The sequence below is a fragment of the Anastrepha obliqua genome, chromosome 5 (assembly GCF_027943255.1).
Source record: "Anastrepha obliqua isolate idAnaObli1 chromosome 5, idAnaObli1_1.0, whole genome shotgun sequence".
NCBI classification, from domain to species: domain Eukaryota; kingdom Metazoa; phylum Arthropoda; class Insecta; order Diptera; family Tephritidae; genus Anastrepha; species Anastrepha obliqua.
Window position 1 is genome coordinate 104,057,153 of NC_072896.1, and position 18,571 is coordinate 104,075,723.

General features: G+C 36.5%; 1 protein-coding gene across 1 annotated transcript in view; it reads right to left on the reverse strand.

Moving 5' to 3' along the window:
• The window catches only part of LOC129248904 (protein spaetzle 4), a 41,746-nt gene that overhangs the window by 6,178 nt on the left and 16,997 nt on the right, over positions 1–18,571 (reverse strand). Inside the window, exon 3 of the mRNA XM_054888514.1 lies at positions 5,866–6,199. Coding sequence (XP_054744489.1) covers positions 5,866–6,199 — 334 coding nt within the window. The remainder of the gene's footprint in view (positions 1–5,865; positions 6,200–18,571) is intronic.

The following is an 18,571-nucleotide window of genomic DNA, read 5'->3' on the forward strand; positions in this document are numbered from 1 at the left end:
ATATGGAGAGGGAAATGTAGCTCAGCCCCCGCGGCTTCACAACGGACCCATTTTGTGGTCTAAGTGGCATCGTTGTCTCTATGTGCGATGCGGCTGCCAAACCTAACCTAACCTAAGGTTGGACAACTGCAAAGGAAGTGCTCAACTGATGCTTCCTCTTCCTCATCTCTATGAATTTTACAATATTCATGTGAGAAAGCTTCTTGTCTCAAGAAATGCATGTCAAATAGGCAATGACTGGTTACACAAGCCACGACCTTCGAGATATCCTCTCTTGAGAGGCTAAGCAGTTCCTTTGTCTTTTTCTTGTTTATTTGCGGCCATAGTAACCTAGCTGTTACTCATGTGTCTTCTTCTCTCCATGGCCTATTGGCTTCTTGAATAATGCTATTCTTAATTATTAATTTGCTCGTAGCCATAGGTAACCCAATGGTACTTAGATCACTGAGCATTTGAAGAGTAGTACCATTCCTGGCTAGCTCATCGGCTTTACAATTTCCTCAATGGTTATCAGGGTAAAGAGGCAATGAGGCAGCAGGCGAGTTTGCCAGACACTTCCGCACCACATTCGCTGACATGGAACAACATATTATGGATGCGGTTCGCCCTGTGCAAGCTCATTACAAGAGACAACTATTCTCAGAGATGAAGGCTCAAGGTGGATATACCTTGGCATTTGCAATGGGGATCGTAGTTGTTGAAACTGATATGCGAATCATCTCAAACTAGTTGAGCTTCGAAAAACAAGGAGGAGAGTGTGACAGTGTGTTTTTAGTAGCGATTAAGTTGAAAAAGTTATCACAATGAATCGGCAACGGTTTACTTGAATTGGCTTAGGACCGAGTGCCACTTTTTCTAATTAAAAAGTACACGATCGAAATTCGCGTTGGGCTGGGAAAGACAAAAACTAATTTTAAATTTAAAAAATCCCACAAATTGGTACAGCTCTTTTGAATAATGGACCATTATTTATAACCACCCCGATAATTTACAGCAAAGCCAGTGAAATCATAAAACTCTTTCGAATTTTTTATTAACGCTCTCAATCGTAAAAAGTATAATAAAATTGTTACGAGTTTTTTTTTTAACATATGAAGGATCCAACCTAAAATGAAAAATATGGGAATCGATTTTAATTTTAATTTCCACACAAATTAAAAAAAGTAGCACTATCAATTTCGGCCTTACTTTTCCTTTCATGCTGCTACACTTCACACTTACCATTACCACCGCATAGTTTTCAACCATGTTTGGGGTCACTACGAGTATGGCGCCGTATGCTTTTCTGCTGTTGCCCTCTAACAGCAGTGAAAGCTTTGCAAAGCGCAAGTTGACTAAGTGACTGATTGACTGTCTCGCTAGTTTGCGGACTTACGTTTCACCCCCAACAACACGAAATGAAAGTGTTTCTTTACCTGTAGGAAAAAAATGCGTGCTATGAACTTTGGTGCCGTGTTAGTAAATGATAAAATATTCCTGGTTTCGTGGTTTTCTTTTTCTTAGAGGCAAATTGGCGAATTTTACATAACGGTGCGCTATGTAGTTTCAATTAATATGAAAATAGTCTCAAAATTCCGCGAATCACATAGGCAAAGTTAAATGCCTCCTGCTCATTTTAATGGCAGTTAGAGGCTGGTCGCTTCAATAGGAAGGGCTCAAACTCCAGCAGGCTATGCATAATTTTACCTCCTTTCCCAAGCAATTAGATCATTGATCAAACTCACACAGAGAGTACCAGAAGATAACCTCTACTGCTTTTGAAATCTTTAGAGTCCAGTCCTTTTGCGCCTGCATCGAAGTCCGTGACCTTTCATGCATAACCTTATAGAACTCGATTTCACTATCACAGAGCCGAAAGCCTCTATTTCTGACTGTTTGCCTAAAAGTTAGTAATATTAGTCCTGGGTTGTTTAGAAGAACATTGTACAACGTTTCCGACAGAAAAACGCTGGTTGAATATTGTAACAGATGTTTAAAAGCGTTCAGTAAATTTTATATCAGACTCTATCTGTTAAAATACTACCTAAGAGTACTGTGCCTTGAAAATGTAATGTAATGTTCATATGCTCATTCTTTGCATACATAAAATTATTCAAATTCCAGGCGAGATGACGGAATATATCGGATAACGACGCTTTGATACATAATGGAAAGGCAATACGCTTGATGAAAAGTCAACGAATCAGGTGGCTTGGGCACATGCACAGAGTATAGAACATATGTCTATGGAACATAAACAACCAATTGGACGGAGAGTTCGTGGGATACCAAGTAAACGCTGAGTTGATGACGCCAAAGCCGACCTACGGAAAATGGGGATAACAAACTGGAAAAACGTAATAAAGCATCGATCGGAGTGGAGAACCGTAGTTGTGGAAGCACAACTTCTTGTACAGACAAGACTGTAGTGCTAATGATAATGATGTACATATATCAATATCATTGGAAGCAAGAGCAGCACCAGGATATAAAAAGTCAAGATTAATATATTTGGCGCTTACATCCTTTTAGTGGGTGTATAGCGGATCTCCTCTTCTTATTTGTGGTGTTCGACTTGATGTTTTTTTCACAAATGGAGAGATCTACAGTTTTAAGTCGACTCTGAACAGCAAATGGTGTTTTATGAGGAGATTTTTCATGGCAGACACACTCGAACGTTTGCAATTGCCTGCCGTGGGGCGACCACTGTTAGAAAAAAATTTTTTCTATCATTTGACCTGATATTCAAATCTTTGTAGTTCCCAAGATTAATTTGCATGCTAATAAAATATTAAAAGCATACATTTCACTTTCTTTCTCCTTAACCAGAAATATCTGCCATCGGCACAAATTTTTCTTGCAGGGTTACTTTTTTATTGTTGCGTTTGTGCATTTATAGTGGCTAATATTTAAGTTGCCGAATTTGGATGGCTTTTCTTTATATTTTTCTCTACTCTCTAAGGTAATTAGAACTGCAGATTATCAAAATAAAATCAAATAAGATAAATAAAAGTAATTAACCAATTCATAACAGCAAATGACCTGACATCACGGCAATTGTAAATTACGATGCAAATACAGTGAAACTACAATATAACGAAACTTGATAAAACGAAAAGCTCAATATAAATTTTTTTTCGCTAAGTCTACTGAAAAAACCTCTTTGTTACGAGGAAATTTGATACGTAGAAATTTTGAGCATGAATACCTTCGGAATATATTGATGGTTAAAGTTCCCTTAGCAAAAGCCTCTACATAGCCCTGCAGACGTGGTTACCGAGCAAATCATTCAAAAAGTCCACGACATGATTCTCGCTGATCGACGAATGAAAGTGCGCGAAATAACAGAAGCCATAGGTGTGTCGACCTGAAAGTCAATTAATATTTTACGTGATAAGTTGGCGATGAAAAAATTGTCGGCCCGATAGGTGCCGCGATTGCTCATGGTGGATAATAAGCGGATGCGACTGTTTATCTTCGAAGCAGTGCTTGGGGCAATTTAAACGAGATCTGAAGGAATTTTTGCATTGAGCTGTCACCGTCGATGAAACCTGGATTCATTATTACACACCAGAAACTAAGCAACTATCAAACCAATGGGTTTTCTCGGTGAATCTGCTCCAAAGAAGGCGAAGACAGTCCCTTCGGCCGGAAAGGTCATAGCGACGATTTTTTGATATGCGAACGGCGTCCTTGCTTTTTAGAAAAATGAAGAACGATTACTAGACAATACTACTACTACAGTGAGTTATTGTATCGCTTTCACAAAAAATTGAAGGAAACAAGGCCGAATTTGGCGAAAAAGAAGGTGCTGTTTCACCACGATAACGCACCAGCACATTCATTTAGAGTTATCGCCATCAAACTGCATGAATTGCGTTATGAATTGCTGCCGCACCCCCCGTATTCACCCGATCTAGCTCCTTTCGACTTTTTCTTGTTCCTTAACATAAAGAAATGGCTGATCGCAGAGACAGAGGCGTATTTTGGAGAGTTCGACGAATCCTATTTTTTGGAGGGGTTAAAAAATGGCCGGAGCGTTGGGAGCAGTGTATCTTTCTAAAAGGGGAGTAAGTTAAAAAAAAAAAATACCAGTCTAACGGTTAGACGCGATAGAAGTGAAACCTTCCGTAAAACAAACTGAGAGAGAATAAGACGAAAGCAGCATTCGGAGCGGGATAATTATAGGTTCATTATAATATTGCTATAAAGTTCATATTTTATTTTCTTCATTTTATTATTATTCATCCTCAATGTTTTCAATTTCAACAAATTATACGAGTGGCTTATGATAGCTAAAATATGATACAAATGCTTTGGTTTCGATGTTGTCAACATGTCTTTGAAATACCGCGTCAATGGTTGTTTTTGATCGTGTTGTCGATTCAGTGCGATTGTTACACATTTTTAAATTGAATGTTGTATTGAGAAGGTCAATTAAAGGAACCGCTGTGTCCAATGCAAAATTTACGTTAAAATCGCCACTTAAAATCATTGGAACTTTATTGTAATCTTTTCTAAGTATCCACGATACTTCTGGTGTATACTTTATTAAATTTTCGTGAATGAATTCCGTGATGCTATTTATTGATTTTTTTTCTGTCGAGACTCACGACACTTTTCTGTATTATTTTTCGGCATAATTGCGGAAAATATTTAAAAATGAAAATATTTACGAATATAAAAATACACACGCGGTTGCTATTATGAGCGTCCCCAGCAAAACCTGCGTGACCAAAACTCTAACACAATTACATTTTTTTGAATGTTACAAACATATATGCACGCAGGTTTTGCTGGGGCGTGACCGAAACTCTAACACAATTACACATATGCACTCGTATTTGTTTGAAAATCGACTTTTTTTTTTGGTTCTCCGTCACCTTTGGAAAATGTGTAAACAGTTCGAATCTCGAATGTGTAAACAGTTCGAATCTCGGTGAAAATACCAAAATTAAGGAAAACTATTTTTCTAATAGCGCTCACCCCTAGCAGGCAACGGCAAAACACCGAGTGTATTTCTGCCATGAAAAAAGGCTCCTCATAAACATATCATAAAATAAAATAAAATAACTGTATAAAAAAATTTTTTTTCTTGTAATTCGAACCAAGAATTTTGGATCAGAAGCTCACATTGCTAGCCGCTCGGCTATCGCGCCATGCTGTCGGCGCTGGCCTAAAAGTTATTTAGTTCGTCGCTACGTTTATATGTAATATTCGTAGCCAAGAGTGTCGCTTTTTTCGTTTCACTTTTTCTCAAATCACTCCCAACGATTCTAAAGAAGTTTTCACTTCAAAAAGCTCCTCATAAACATATCATAAAATAAAATAAAATTTTTTTTTTTTTTTTTTTTTATTACAAACATAGATACAATATAAAATACATAACAATGTTTGTTGGCACTGCAACTAGTTACAGATAAACTAACGAGCAGTACAATTTTGGTAACATAAATAAAATTTTGTGAAGAGATTTTCATAGTCCCTTCCTTAAGTTAACAGCCATCATGCCAGATCATGTGGTTTAATTCGATGCAGTCGTCGAGTTAGGCCTGAGGTGTTGAGCAGATTGCTAGCTTCCTCGTTCACGTGCCTTTGAAGTCTATGGGAGTGGGCTTCTGCTTGTTTTTTAATTTCTTCAGCGACCGTAGGGATATTGAGGTCACGATGAATATCCTTATTGCGAACGAACCAAGGTGCGTTGAGAATATCTCGAAGGATTTTATTCTGGAGTCGTTGAAGTATATTTATATTACTTTGACTGGCGCAACCCCATAATTGCGCGCCATAGGACCACACTGGTTTTATAATTTGTTTATATATCGCTATTTTGTTATATATGGATAGCTTTGATCTTCGTCCAATTAGCCATTTAATTTGTATTACCTTCAGATGGATTTCATGCCGTTTAAGTTTTATATGCTCCTTCCATCGAAGCTTAGCATCAAGCGTCATGCCAAGGTATTTTGCAGTGTTTGCATGTGGTATTGCGGTACCTAGCAGCATTATTGGATAATGATTCACTTTTTTGTTGGTGAAGTTTACATGTATTGACTTGGTATTGTTCAATTTTATGCGCCAAGTCTTCGTCCATTCTTCAATAGCGTTTGTTGCAATTTGAAGTTTGGTTGCAGCTTCTTCAGCACTTTTTCCAATTGCTAGGATGGCAGTGTCGTCGGCGAAAGTGGCGATCAAGCTATTCGAGGGTATCGGCAAGTCTCTGGTGTATAAATGTAAATGTATAAAATAACTGTATAAAAAATTTTTTTTTCTTGTGATTCGAACCAAGAGTTTTGGATCGGAAGCTCACATTGCTAGCCGCTCGGCTATCGCGCCATGCTGTCGGCACTGGCCTAAAAGTTATTTAGTTCGTCGCTACGTTTATATGTAATATTCGTAGCCAAGAGTGTCGCTTTTTTCGTTAACCTTTTACTCAAATCACTCCCAACGATTCTAGAGAAGTTTTCACTTCAAAAATTTTGAAAAAATGATGTCTTCATTTCTAACACGGACACTTATTAAACTCTATACAAATCGTTTGATTTGGCACCCTAAGTTTATTATTATTTATTCTTAATCGAAGTAATTCAAGACACTGAGACTATACTGTGACGACCTAAACAAAATTCCCAATGAAAGAGTACTTATATAGATAATTTGTTAACTTAGAAAAGCGTGAAAAATTGTGCATCTAAGCAGAATGCTAAGTTATAGTTTATGTAATAAAAATATTTGTCGCTAAATATCCAGTGGCTTATACACCGGTTGTTTATATCGGTGAAAAGTTTGGTTTTTTTGGAATAGAGTGTGTATGCGTATTATTGCACAATCATGCTCATATAAGTAATGCCTGCATTCCATCGACAATCAAGCCTAAAGCAACGGAATAATGAGTTACAAACAGCTAATAAAAAAGTCATCAAATATGAAGAAAATTTAAGGTGGAAAAGCAAAAGTCCTCAGCTAATAATAAAAAACTACACCAAACGAAAACTAATTGAAATATTAATTTTCATAGGCAATAATAACAACAATAATAAAAATAATGGTATACGAATAGCGTCACCAATACGTATCTACCATCGGCAGCGGCTATGCGGGTTCCAAGTCGCGGTTGATGGAAACCGGTTGAAGAGATAACAATTGTTGTTGTGACTTTTTGTTGAATGTATTTATTATTTCATAATATATAGCTTTTTTAAGATATATAATTTATTTTACTGCTGTACCTTTTTGTCGCTTATGTCAACGCCAAAAGACAAAGCAAGTTATTAAGCGTTACTTACTCGGCATAAATTTCAAGCACATGTCGCCAGCCAGTTCCAATATGTTGTGGTGACTAGTGTTATTAGCGGCTAAATTTTATTATGCTGACTTTTTAATATCTTACATATGCATGTGTGCACCTGCATGCCAGCTTGTCTGTTTGATTGTCAATGTTTCATGCTAATCCATAAACAAATACTTAGGCATATTTCAACAATCAATAAAAGCGTTGCAATTTCATGTTGTATGTTGACATATATGGCACGTAAATTGTTGTGATTTGTCGAAATTAAATGGCAATGGTCAAATAGAAAGTGCGATGAGTGCTGGTGTTATGGAATTTTGAGGTAGAAAGGGAATGTGAAAAGGGAAATGAAGAATCTCTGCGTAGAAAGTGTAGCAAATTTCGGAGGGTCACTTATAGTTAGTTCTACGAAATCGGTAATTGATTGGAATAGATTATCGATTCCAACAATCTGAAGTTCTAATTATAACGAATGAGGTAGAAAATTCGCGCAAATTAAATTTTACACTTCATAGCAATTGGAGTTTTATAGAACATTCGAAAGGGATAAAGAGCAGAGCTTCAGAGAAGTGGCTCAGATATAAATCGGATATACAGTCAGCGTCAAAAAACAGTGTACACCACATTTCGATAAGTTTTGACTATTTATTTATTTATTTTGTAAATTAAATTATTTTTTTATAAAAATATAATTCATACGACAACAAGAACCAAGTAAAGCAAAGTTTCGAACTTTGAATAAAATTTGTAAGAATTCGCCAAATTTTGATCAAAATTTCAAACTTTTTACTCAGAATTTTTAGAAAAATTCCAGGTATGTAGTTTTATAGATCATTGAATTTTTGTGTAATAAATTGTAAGTTTCAAGTACATCAAAAAACAGATTAAGTTTTGAGAATTTTTTTCGTTGCGGACGTGTGTATTTTCTCCATTTAACGCCTATTCCACTTTTTTATATGCATGGAAGGCAACACTCACCAGTCAGCACAAAATTGTGAAAAATTAATGCAATTGTTGAACCACTTGAAACTTGCACTTCATTATATTATATAAATGATCTATAAACTGCATACCCTAACTTTTCTAAAAAGTCTGAGTGAAGGGTATCAAAATTTGCCGAATTCTTACAAATTTTATATGAGGTTCAAAATTTCATTGTAAAGGGTGGTTAAATTAAAAATGGCTGATGTTGAATGTGAACCATACCTAAACGTCAAGTTTTTTCTGCATTTCATTTGACATTTTTCAATTTCAGACTAATTCAATTTGAACCATGGAAAGATACGCGTCGATACACGAGCCACGCGTCGTCAATGGTCAGAATGGTGGCAGGAGATGGCAACAGTGAATGACCAATTTTCGAAGAAAATCATCTTCAGTGATGAGGCATATTTTCACCTCAGTGGATTCGTCAATAAGCAGAATTTCCGCATTCGGGCGAATGATAATCCAAGAGTGATTGCCGAAAAACCAATGCACCCACAAAGAGCGACTGTTTGGTGCGGTTTATGGCAGTTACTGTGAATAGTGTTCGCTATCCTGAGATGATAACGAACTTTTTACGGCCGAATTGGAAGATATGGATGTGAACGATATGTGGTTTCAACAGGACGGTGCCACTTTTCATACAGCTAACGAAACAATGGCTCTTTTGCGCGAAAAATTTGATGGCCGAATAATCTCACGTCGCGGCGATGTCAATTGGCCGCCAAGATCATGTGATTTGACACCGTTGGACTTCTTTCTTTGGCGTTATTTGAAAGAAAAGGTGTACGTCGATAAGCCAGCAACAATTCAAGAGCTAAAGGATGAGATAATTCGGCACATTAACGGTATAGAACCTCAATTATGCCTCAGCGTCACGAAAATTTGGACCATCGGATGGAAGTGTGCCGCCGAGGCCACGGCGGCCATTTGGCCAATATTTTATTTTATGCGTAATTGAGCCGTTCCAACATTATAATAATAAAGAGAAATAACAATCATTTCTTAAAACAAATGTATTTTATTCAAAACCAACACCGGCCTTTGAAACTTAACCACCCTTTACTACTAATCACTAATTTAAACAAAATAAATAAATAAATAGTCAAAACCTATCACCCTTTATTTTGACGCTGACGGCATGTGGCTAGTCTAAGGAGGAAAATAGCGTTGCTATATTTTATGTTTGTTGTGAATTTGTAGGTGTAATTTCAGGATCTGGATGGTACTTAGACGAAGACACTAAGTACTCTTATGCCACAGGACAGATGGCCACGGTATTCCTTATGGAAGTCTATGCCATCTTGAATGTGGCGTACTGGCTAATTGAGAAAAACTGGCAAGGTAGCAGTATTGGAATTTGTAGTGACAGTCAAGCTGCACTGAAAACCCTTGCTAACCCACGCCGCTCTTCGAAGTTAGTCGGTGAATGTAAGACCAAACTGAACAGGGTTGCAAAACACAACAAAGTTAGTCTTATTTGGATGCCTGGACATTGTGGTATTACAGGGAACGATTTAGCTGATAAATTGGCAAATGAAGGCTCTGCAAGTATGCCACTAGGTCCTGAACCCTTTCCAGGGGTCAATTCCGCATCGATTCAACTATGGATTGACGACTTCATGAGGTCTACCCATAGAGGACGTTGGTTTGGGTTGAACTCGTGCAGAGTAGCCAAGTGCTTTGTGAAAGAATCAAACAGAAAAATAGCGACATTTCTCCTAAAACTCAGCAGAAAGGACCTGGGTGTAATCACAGGGCACAACGTCTGTGGTCAGCATTTGGCTGCCATGGGGGTCGTAGACAGTCCGATATGCCTATCCTGTCTTGAGAATGACGACACTGTAGAGCATTTTCTCTGTAGCTGTTTGCCGTTTTCCGGATATACAACTTGCGATATACTGAGTATGGATAAAGTTCATACTCTTCCTCTTCCGGATCTCTTAATATTCATCAATAAATCCAAACGATTTGTGGAAGAGTGACCTCAAACTAATTTATGCGTCTTACCACCCACCTTTTTTACTTTCCTACCTCTATTCCTTCTACTGAAATCTATCCGGGTGTAGTACAATGGTCTCCTGACTTAGTGCTTGGACTTGTCCAACCCCCCACAAATCTAATCTTATCAAGGTGTAATTTTGTATTGAGCTCTCCTTAAATACAAGCAAACGATTTTTATAATACACATTTTATCAAAAAATTAGTTTGTGCTTAGCTTGCAACTCTACGAAATTTCATGAAAATGGTGCCCGGTAAAACTACGACTTAGGTTAGATTAGGTAATGGTAAATGGCTGCATATACAAGAGCCCACTCGTACAAGGATCTGTCCACTGTGATACCATGCAGGGGAAAAACAGAGATAGAAGAACCGAACAGGCGGAAGAAGGGGCTTTGGATTAGAGGAGTATGACGATCAAAATGGTGGCTAATTACAACTGGGCTAACTGCTTCAAGCTGCTGATGAAATTCACCAGATGACACTTAAGGGGTAACACCACTGTAGAAATTTCAAAAAATTGATTTTTTTTTTATATGCTTAAAAAATTCTTTGAACCTTTTAAAATACAGAACAAAAAGTTTTATACGTTACCGAAGTCTATTTCATAAATATTTTAAGCTTTTAACCAAGCGTTAGTGACTGCTACCTAACGACTTCTCCAAATTTCCAAACTTTAAACGCGTTTTTCTCAAAACACGTTTTCTGAAATTGGCACGCAGCATAACTCAAACAATTTTAAATATTTTTAATCAGGTTTTTCACTACGTCTGTATAATAACCTTCTTAAGAGAAGAGCGTAGGGGATTTTCGATAGATTAATTTAAACGATTGTTATAATTATTTAAGTGCCGTTTTTTTAGTCCAAAATAGAGTTTTTTCCTTCAAATGCTTGCTAATTCCACAAAAATAAATATTTTTTAAATCCCCTACCCTCTAGATTAAAAAAAAAAATGTTTCTTTGTTCCAGATTAAAATTTGCACCCTCTGTGCTGCGTGCCGCGGATCTCCTTCAAGAGAAACCACATTACAAAAATGTCTCCAATGCCGCCATTTTGTAAAATTTTTCGATCAAACTTTGTAGTTTTGTATTTTAGTATATAAGCAATAACTTCCCAAATCAGAGTGATTGTTTCCCCTTTCCTTCTATACAAAAAAATTCTTTAAAAGTCGTGTTTATTTTACGCGTGTACAGTGGTGTTACCCCTTAAACCTGCTATATCTGCAAATGTATATTAGTAAAAAAGTGAGAGTCAAGTTGTACAAATCTTAGCCCGGATAGAGTAGGATAACTGCGAAGATGGTTCCAAGTCTCGCCGCATGGAAACTTAATAAGCAATGCCCGGCAATGCTACCCATTAAACCTCGGAGCTGCGGTTTTGTTAGCCTTAGAAGTTCACTCGGGCCTCTTTGATCTACTCGTGGCCAGAAGAATCTCGAGGCTTTGCACGTTGCGCACTAAACCAGCGCTCGCTAAGTTGACGCGTGGCCCATCTTTCCAGGAGCAGACCACAGGTTCTCCAAGGAACGCCAATTCTCTCATTTCGCAGCGAAACCGTCTCGAACCCCTGTCTAGCTAGCTCATCAGTCCAGCAGTTTCTCGCTATGGTACTGTGACTATGAACCCAAATGAGCCTAATATCGAAGTATTCGTATGCAGTTGAGAGAGAGAGAGATCAGGCATTCTCCGGCTAATTTCGAACGCACCAACACCAGGGCCCTAAATGCCGTTTGGCTGTAGGAGTAAAGTTATATTGCGACTTAAGATACTTAGTTACCACTTAACATCACGTAATTGTGTGACTCATTTTTAGAACAAGTAACACCATCTTTTTGTGTTTGGTTCGATAACAGTTCATTAACTCCTGGAACAAACAACTACACTATGACAACGGAAATTGCAAATTTTCGCTATTTGAAGAACCGAACTGTAATGAAACTCCCCTTAAAAAATAAAGTACGCCGAAAAAAATTTTTGGAGGAAGTGCCATCCGTTCTTTAGTATTTTACACCTTCATATGTGGTTCAGATGTGGTTCGCCTACTAAAACTCAAAAAATTAAGAAAAAGAAATGAATTATTTTTGCTTAAAACTTAAGATTGTTTTATGGTCGATCTTTAGCTTCTGGGTGATGCTACGGAATAATTTCTAAGTTAGGCGCAGAAGAAAGTTTATCTCAGAACAAACACGGCCACCGTAGCCGAATTGGTTGGTGTGTGACCCCTATTCCTAAGGGCGTACGTTCACCAAACACCAAAATGATAGAAAAAGAAAAAGTTTTTCCTAATAGCGATTACCCCTCGGCTGGCAATAACTAACCTCCGACTGTATTTCTGTCATGAAAAAGCTTCTCATAAAAAATATCTGCTGTTCGGGGTCGGCTTAAAGCTGTAGGTCCGCCCATTTATGGAACAACACCAAGACGCACGCCATATATAGGAGGAGGAGTTCGAGCAAAAACACCCAGATATGATATAAGCGCCAATTATTTATTTTATAGTTTCGGGATTTCAGGAACCAAAAACAAAACCCTGAGATCCCGGGATTGGCATCCCTTGTATATATGCAGAATAAAAAAAAAAACTGCAGTTATTAAGCCAACAGGCAACAAAATGTGACTGTTGACTGACAAATACCACCGCTGCATTCTGTGTTGATGCATGCGAACATGTCTGCTGACATACATATATACAAATATATGTATGTATGTATTTATATCTCATCAAACATTAAGCCGAAAACCGCATAGAATTGTAATTTGTCAAGTGAATTGCGGTTATATTCGCCAACTTTCTTTGTGTTGTAGTTGTGTTGTAGTGCGGCAGTTTGCTGCTAAAGGCGGAATAATATTTAGCTGCAACCATAGATTACCATGCAATCAATCAAGCTTGAAATCAGTTACAGCGATGCAAGTTTATCATCTAGTATTCACTTAATCAATCAATACATCAACTTAGCAAAAGAGCAAAAGAGCTCTAAGCAGGTGAAGACAAAACTTTCTAATTCGCAAGTTCATGAGAAGAGACCATCAAAAAAGTCTAGTCGATTAATTGATGAGCCTAGTTGCTTGTGAGAGGTATTTTTATATATACAAGTGGGGAATAAAGTCCATTTTGGAACACAATTCAAACGCTCACCAAACACACCTTGGCACAAAACTAATACAATTTTTTTTTGGTTTTTGAAAATTTATATGATTTCAAATTCCTATTATCAAGAAAAATAAAAAAATTACAAGTAAGTTATGATTCAAATATTAATTTTACTCATCTCTCAACAAACTTCTTTCGCTTCAATAATAAACTTCCGCCTTGCCTTCCCTCCTATTGTTGTGGCTTTAGAAATACTTATATGTTTGCCAGCTCATATACGGACAAACGTTTAGTAACAAACATAAATCAAAAAGCGTTTAGCTTAAAACGAATAAATACCAAACTAAGTCATAAAGCATAAGTCAGCAGATGACTAAACGAACAAATATTCACTCCTCATTTCCATATAATAAAATAGTAATCAACATAAGTCAAGAGGAAAAACAAATAGCGATTAGCATAATTACGACAGTATTAAAAAACGAGCCCAAACATACACACGTGAATAAAAAAAATGGCTTAAAGCGGAACAACGAACATTACCTAACACTTTTACTAGCATTTTGATGAAGAGGCAATTATGAGAGTTGCCGTACGTTTACCTTTTTTTAGTGCAAGAAGAAGGCATGGAATGCGATCATCTGTAAAAAATACCGCTTCACTTTTTTCAAATTAATCATAAAATCAGCGCCTATGAAAATTTTACGAGGTTTACCGGTTAACAAAGCGATGAAAGTATTTTTTTTAAACGAAATTTTTGGGTACATTTGCTGGGTACGAATTAAAACCTGCTGGCGCGTTGGTAAACTTCCCAAATACTATAAATGTACCTACGAATATAAATACAAATACGAAAATGCATCAGAATGTCATTATACAAGGTGAGGTCCAAAATAAACAAGACTGGCGCCGTCTTTTTAGTGAGTTAGTGTGTTGGAAGTTGCATCCTTAGATGAATTCCAGTGAAAACTTGGTGACATTTGGTTCAGTTATGGCATTTAAAGTGTCAGCATGCTTGTTTCATGTGAAGTAAGAGAAAATGTTGTTTTAAAATCGGTAAAACGTTTACCGAAACATTTGAATTGATGAAAAAAGTTTATGGCTATGAGTGTCTATCTCGTTCGTTCGTGAGTTGTTCACACGTTTCAGAGAAGGTTGTGAGGACATAAATGACAATGAACGACCCGTATGTTCATTGTCATTTATGTCCAAAATCAGTAATCACCGAAAAATCCATCGAAATTGTTCGTAAATTTATCAAAAATGCACCGAAATCATCGTTGAAATTCATTTAATCGGAGAAAGTCACATACGACTCCAAAACATCGATTTATCGCATTTTAACTTATCTTTTGGGCTTACTGTGCACGTTTCGTTTCGCACAAGTTAACTGAGGACCAAAAATTGCTTAGAATTCAACATTCGAAAGACCTTCGAAAGGCGAGAAAAGACGAGCACTTCCTTTACAACATTGCAACAGGTGATGACACGTGGTGTTTCCCACATGAACCTGAAACTAAACGTCAAAGTGCTGAATGGAAGGCCCCACAAGAGCCACCACCCAAAAAATCGCGTTTGAAGAAGTGAAAAACCAAGTCGATGCTCATTTGTTTTTACGATTCCAAAAGAATTGTGCACAAGAAGTTTGTGCCACAAGTCATTTAGTATCCACGTGTTACAGTATTTTCTAGAATGGAAAAAATCAAGTAACGTGCAGCGATTGAACTTTTATTTTTGGAAGGCAAACCAAAGAAAATTTATGAACGAATGCTGAAAGTGTAAAAGGTGTTTTCACCATCGCTTAGTACAGTAGAAAGATGGGTTGCAGAATTTAAACGAGATCGTACAAGGCTTGAAAGCGATCCATGTCAAGGAGTTCAAAAACAGCAACAACACCAGAAATCGTTGAAATAGTACAGGAAATCGTATTGAAATATTGTCGCGTGACTGAAAGAGATTTAGTAGAAGTCTTAAGCATCTCATTGGGCAATATTTTTACTGAAGTATTGGGTGTCAGAAACATGTGTGCACAATGAGTGCTGCATTCGCTAACAATGGAGCAAAAACACATTCGTATGCGAGAAAGCTCAGCAACATTTAGAGTGTTTTCACAAGGATAAAGTGGATTTTGTGCATCGATTCATAGCTATAAATGAGACTTGGGTCTATCACCATGATCCTACAACAAAAACATAGGCTAAGGAGTGGTGGGAACCTCGTTCTTCGATTCCGAAGTGAGTTCGTGCCCAGAAATCCGCCCAGAAGCTGTTAGCATCAGTTTTTTTGCATGGGAAAGGAATTTCGTTTGTGGATTACTTGTAAACTGGTAAAACAATAAATTGTGAATATTATTGTGCCCTTTTAGGCCAGCTGAAGGCATAAATTCGGAAAAAGACCCCCTTTGCAAAAGAAAAAAATATTTTCATTAGGACAATGCACCGTGTCAGAAGAGCATTTTGATAATGGATCAAATCCATGAATTAAAGTTCAAATTGTTGGAATATTCACCGTATTCATCAGATTTGGCCCCTAGCGACTTCCAACTGTTTCCAGACCTCAAAAAATGCATGCGTGGAAGGCGTTTTGCATCAAATTATGTGGTCATAACATGGAAGCCCTTTGAAATTTTCACTTCAAGGATGCAATTCATAAATTGGAATCTCGTTGGAACAAGTGCATTGATGTTCAGGGAGACTATACTGAACAATGAAGTGCATTGCAAATCATAAAATTCTGTTTTTCTTATCGAACCGCAAAACTTATTGAACAACCTAGTACATAATATATGCATGTTTGTTGCAAAAAATGTGTCACTGGGAAAGAAACGCAAAATCTTAGCACACAACCACTGTTGAATTTTTTTCCTTGCTTGATTTTACATTAGTCTGAGTCTTAACGAGCCGTGGTACTTAAAACTATTGTAAAATAGTTATAAAAGTCTAGTAAAATAGTGCTGAAATGGTAATGGACAAATATTATAGTTTGTGGCTTGTAGTTATCTGCTATTTAGCGAATACTTACAATAATTTTCAAACCGAAAATATTAAAATACGTAAAAAATAAACAAAATGTGGCTATAAAGAAGTGAGTTAAAAAAAAAACATAAGGTGGCACAAAATTAATCACCCTATCGGAAAATTTATAATTTTAGCAAATGGCGTCGTACATTAATCATATTTGACACTTTTCAACTAGACAGCTACAATATACAAACAGACAAACAGCCAAGCAATGGAGCGCGTAAAGTCCCAGTGAAGATTTCCATCACTTAAAATCATTTTTTTTTTTATTTATTAGAAAAATTATTAGAAAACATATTTGGATGATTATCTTTAAGCCACCTTGTACATGTTATATATTCGAAACTGTTCTGCGGTATTTGTAGGCTGTTGATTTCTTTCATTGAAAATTTGGAAATAATGATTATTTTCGGTCCCTGATATTTATAGAAAAATTTTTTTCCACCAAGAGGGAATGACAATACTTCTCATCGAACTATATGCCATTATTAGGATTTGAGAAAAGAATATAAGCAGGTCGTTAGAACTTTTATCACTGTTTTTAAGTATTGCCAGAAGCTTCTACTTCTCAAATTCCACCAATGCGCTGACAAATAGAGATATCAAGTTCTCCAAAACTATACCATCCTCCTTTCAGAACACCCCGCCTAGGGTTTATGATCAACTTGCGTACCTACAGCACTCATTATTTCTGTGGCTCTATATCCCCCCGTCAACCACTTAGCAAGCAATCAGCTTTCTTGCAGAGTATGAATTTGAACAGATTTTTATGTGCATTTGCGTGCCATAAATATTCCTGTTAATTAAAAATAACTCTTGATTATTTATCACAACTTTCCCTTCTTCTCGGAAAAAAAATATTGCTTTTTTTCAATTTTCGATTAAATTTTCACTTGAGTTTTATTTCTCTTCGCTTATCCATTGATGCATATCACTTAACTATTATAATCAAACTTTTTACTTTTTCCAATTGCTCTGCATACATACATACCTACATCTAGTACACACACTAATTGTATGTATATGTGTATGTAATTTACTCAAGCACACACCATGCCTTTAATTATAAGTTACTGATTTCTTGTGATTATAGCTTTTCTTTCATATTTCAGCGAGAAAGCGAAAGTATGAAAAAGTAGTTAGGGTTTATGGTTTAATGTTTCCATTCTCGCTTTTCACTTTTATAAGGAAATCCAATTCGATTGAATGATTTGGTTTGCACATTCCATTTTAATCAAATATGGATACTAGGGTGAATCACTTCGCTTACAAAAATAAAATTGGTACTCTTTTTCCTTCGGAATTATATGATTTATTTTATTTATATTGTATTAAAAATTTACGCGAGCTGAACCGATTTGAAAGTAACTGAAAAAATTAGTTTTGTATGAATGTAGTTAGTCTTTACAAATATTTGTTTTTCAAAAAATCGCCTCAAATGATAAAGAGTTGTAGCATAAAAAGTCTGCATTTTTGTCCCTTTTCTGAAGAAAAGTTGAAGGAAAATTTGAATAATTCAACTGATCCAGGCTTCTAATGTGTCACTGGAAACATATTTTATTATATGTTACATATATATATATACATATTTTATTATATATTACATATTTATTTATTTAATTTTTTTGGAAAATTAAAGTCCTTTATTTTTTTCGCAAACCTTCCCACACCTTCGTTTCGTTGAGAAAAATTTTTAATATTTTTATGTTGACCCTTGGTAGACCCTGGCGATATCAATACGATTCCTTTCTTGCATGAAATTCAGGTCAGATCAATTGATCAACTCTTCTTTTAATTTATTGATGTTTTCATCAGTTTTCAATGTCCACGGCCTGCCACTACGTTCGTTATCCGCGATGGGCTCACAATCTCTTCTGAAGCGTTCGTACAACTCGGCTGTTTTCTTTAGAGTATCATTACCGAAACATTTCTAAGGCTTTCACACCATTAAATCCAAATTTAGCACAAAATTTCACAACAACGAGTTCCAAATTCAAATCGATTTTTAGATCCGTAAAAAATTGAGAGCACAAGCAAAGATAGATTAACGCAAGACCGCGTAACTTTTACAAATGTCAAGCAATGGCGATACCATTTTGATAGGAATGTTAATCGCAAATGTGGCAACCTAACAAAAACAAAAAAACAGAACTCAAATCAGTTGCCTTAGAGCATCACCTAGGGCCGTGATCGATGTGGTACTA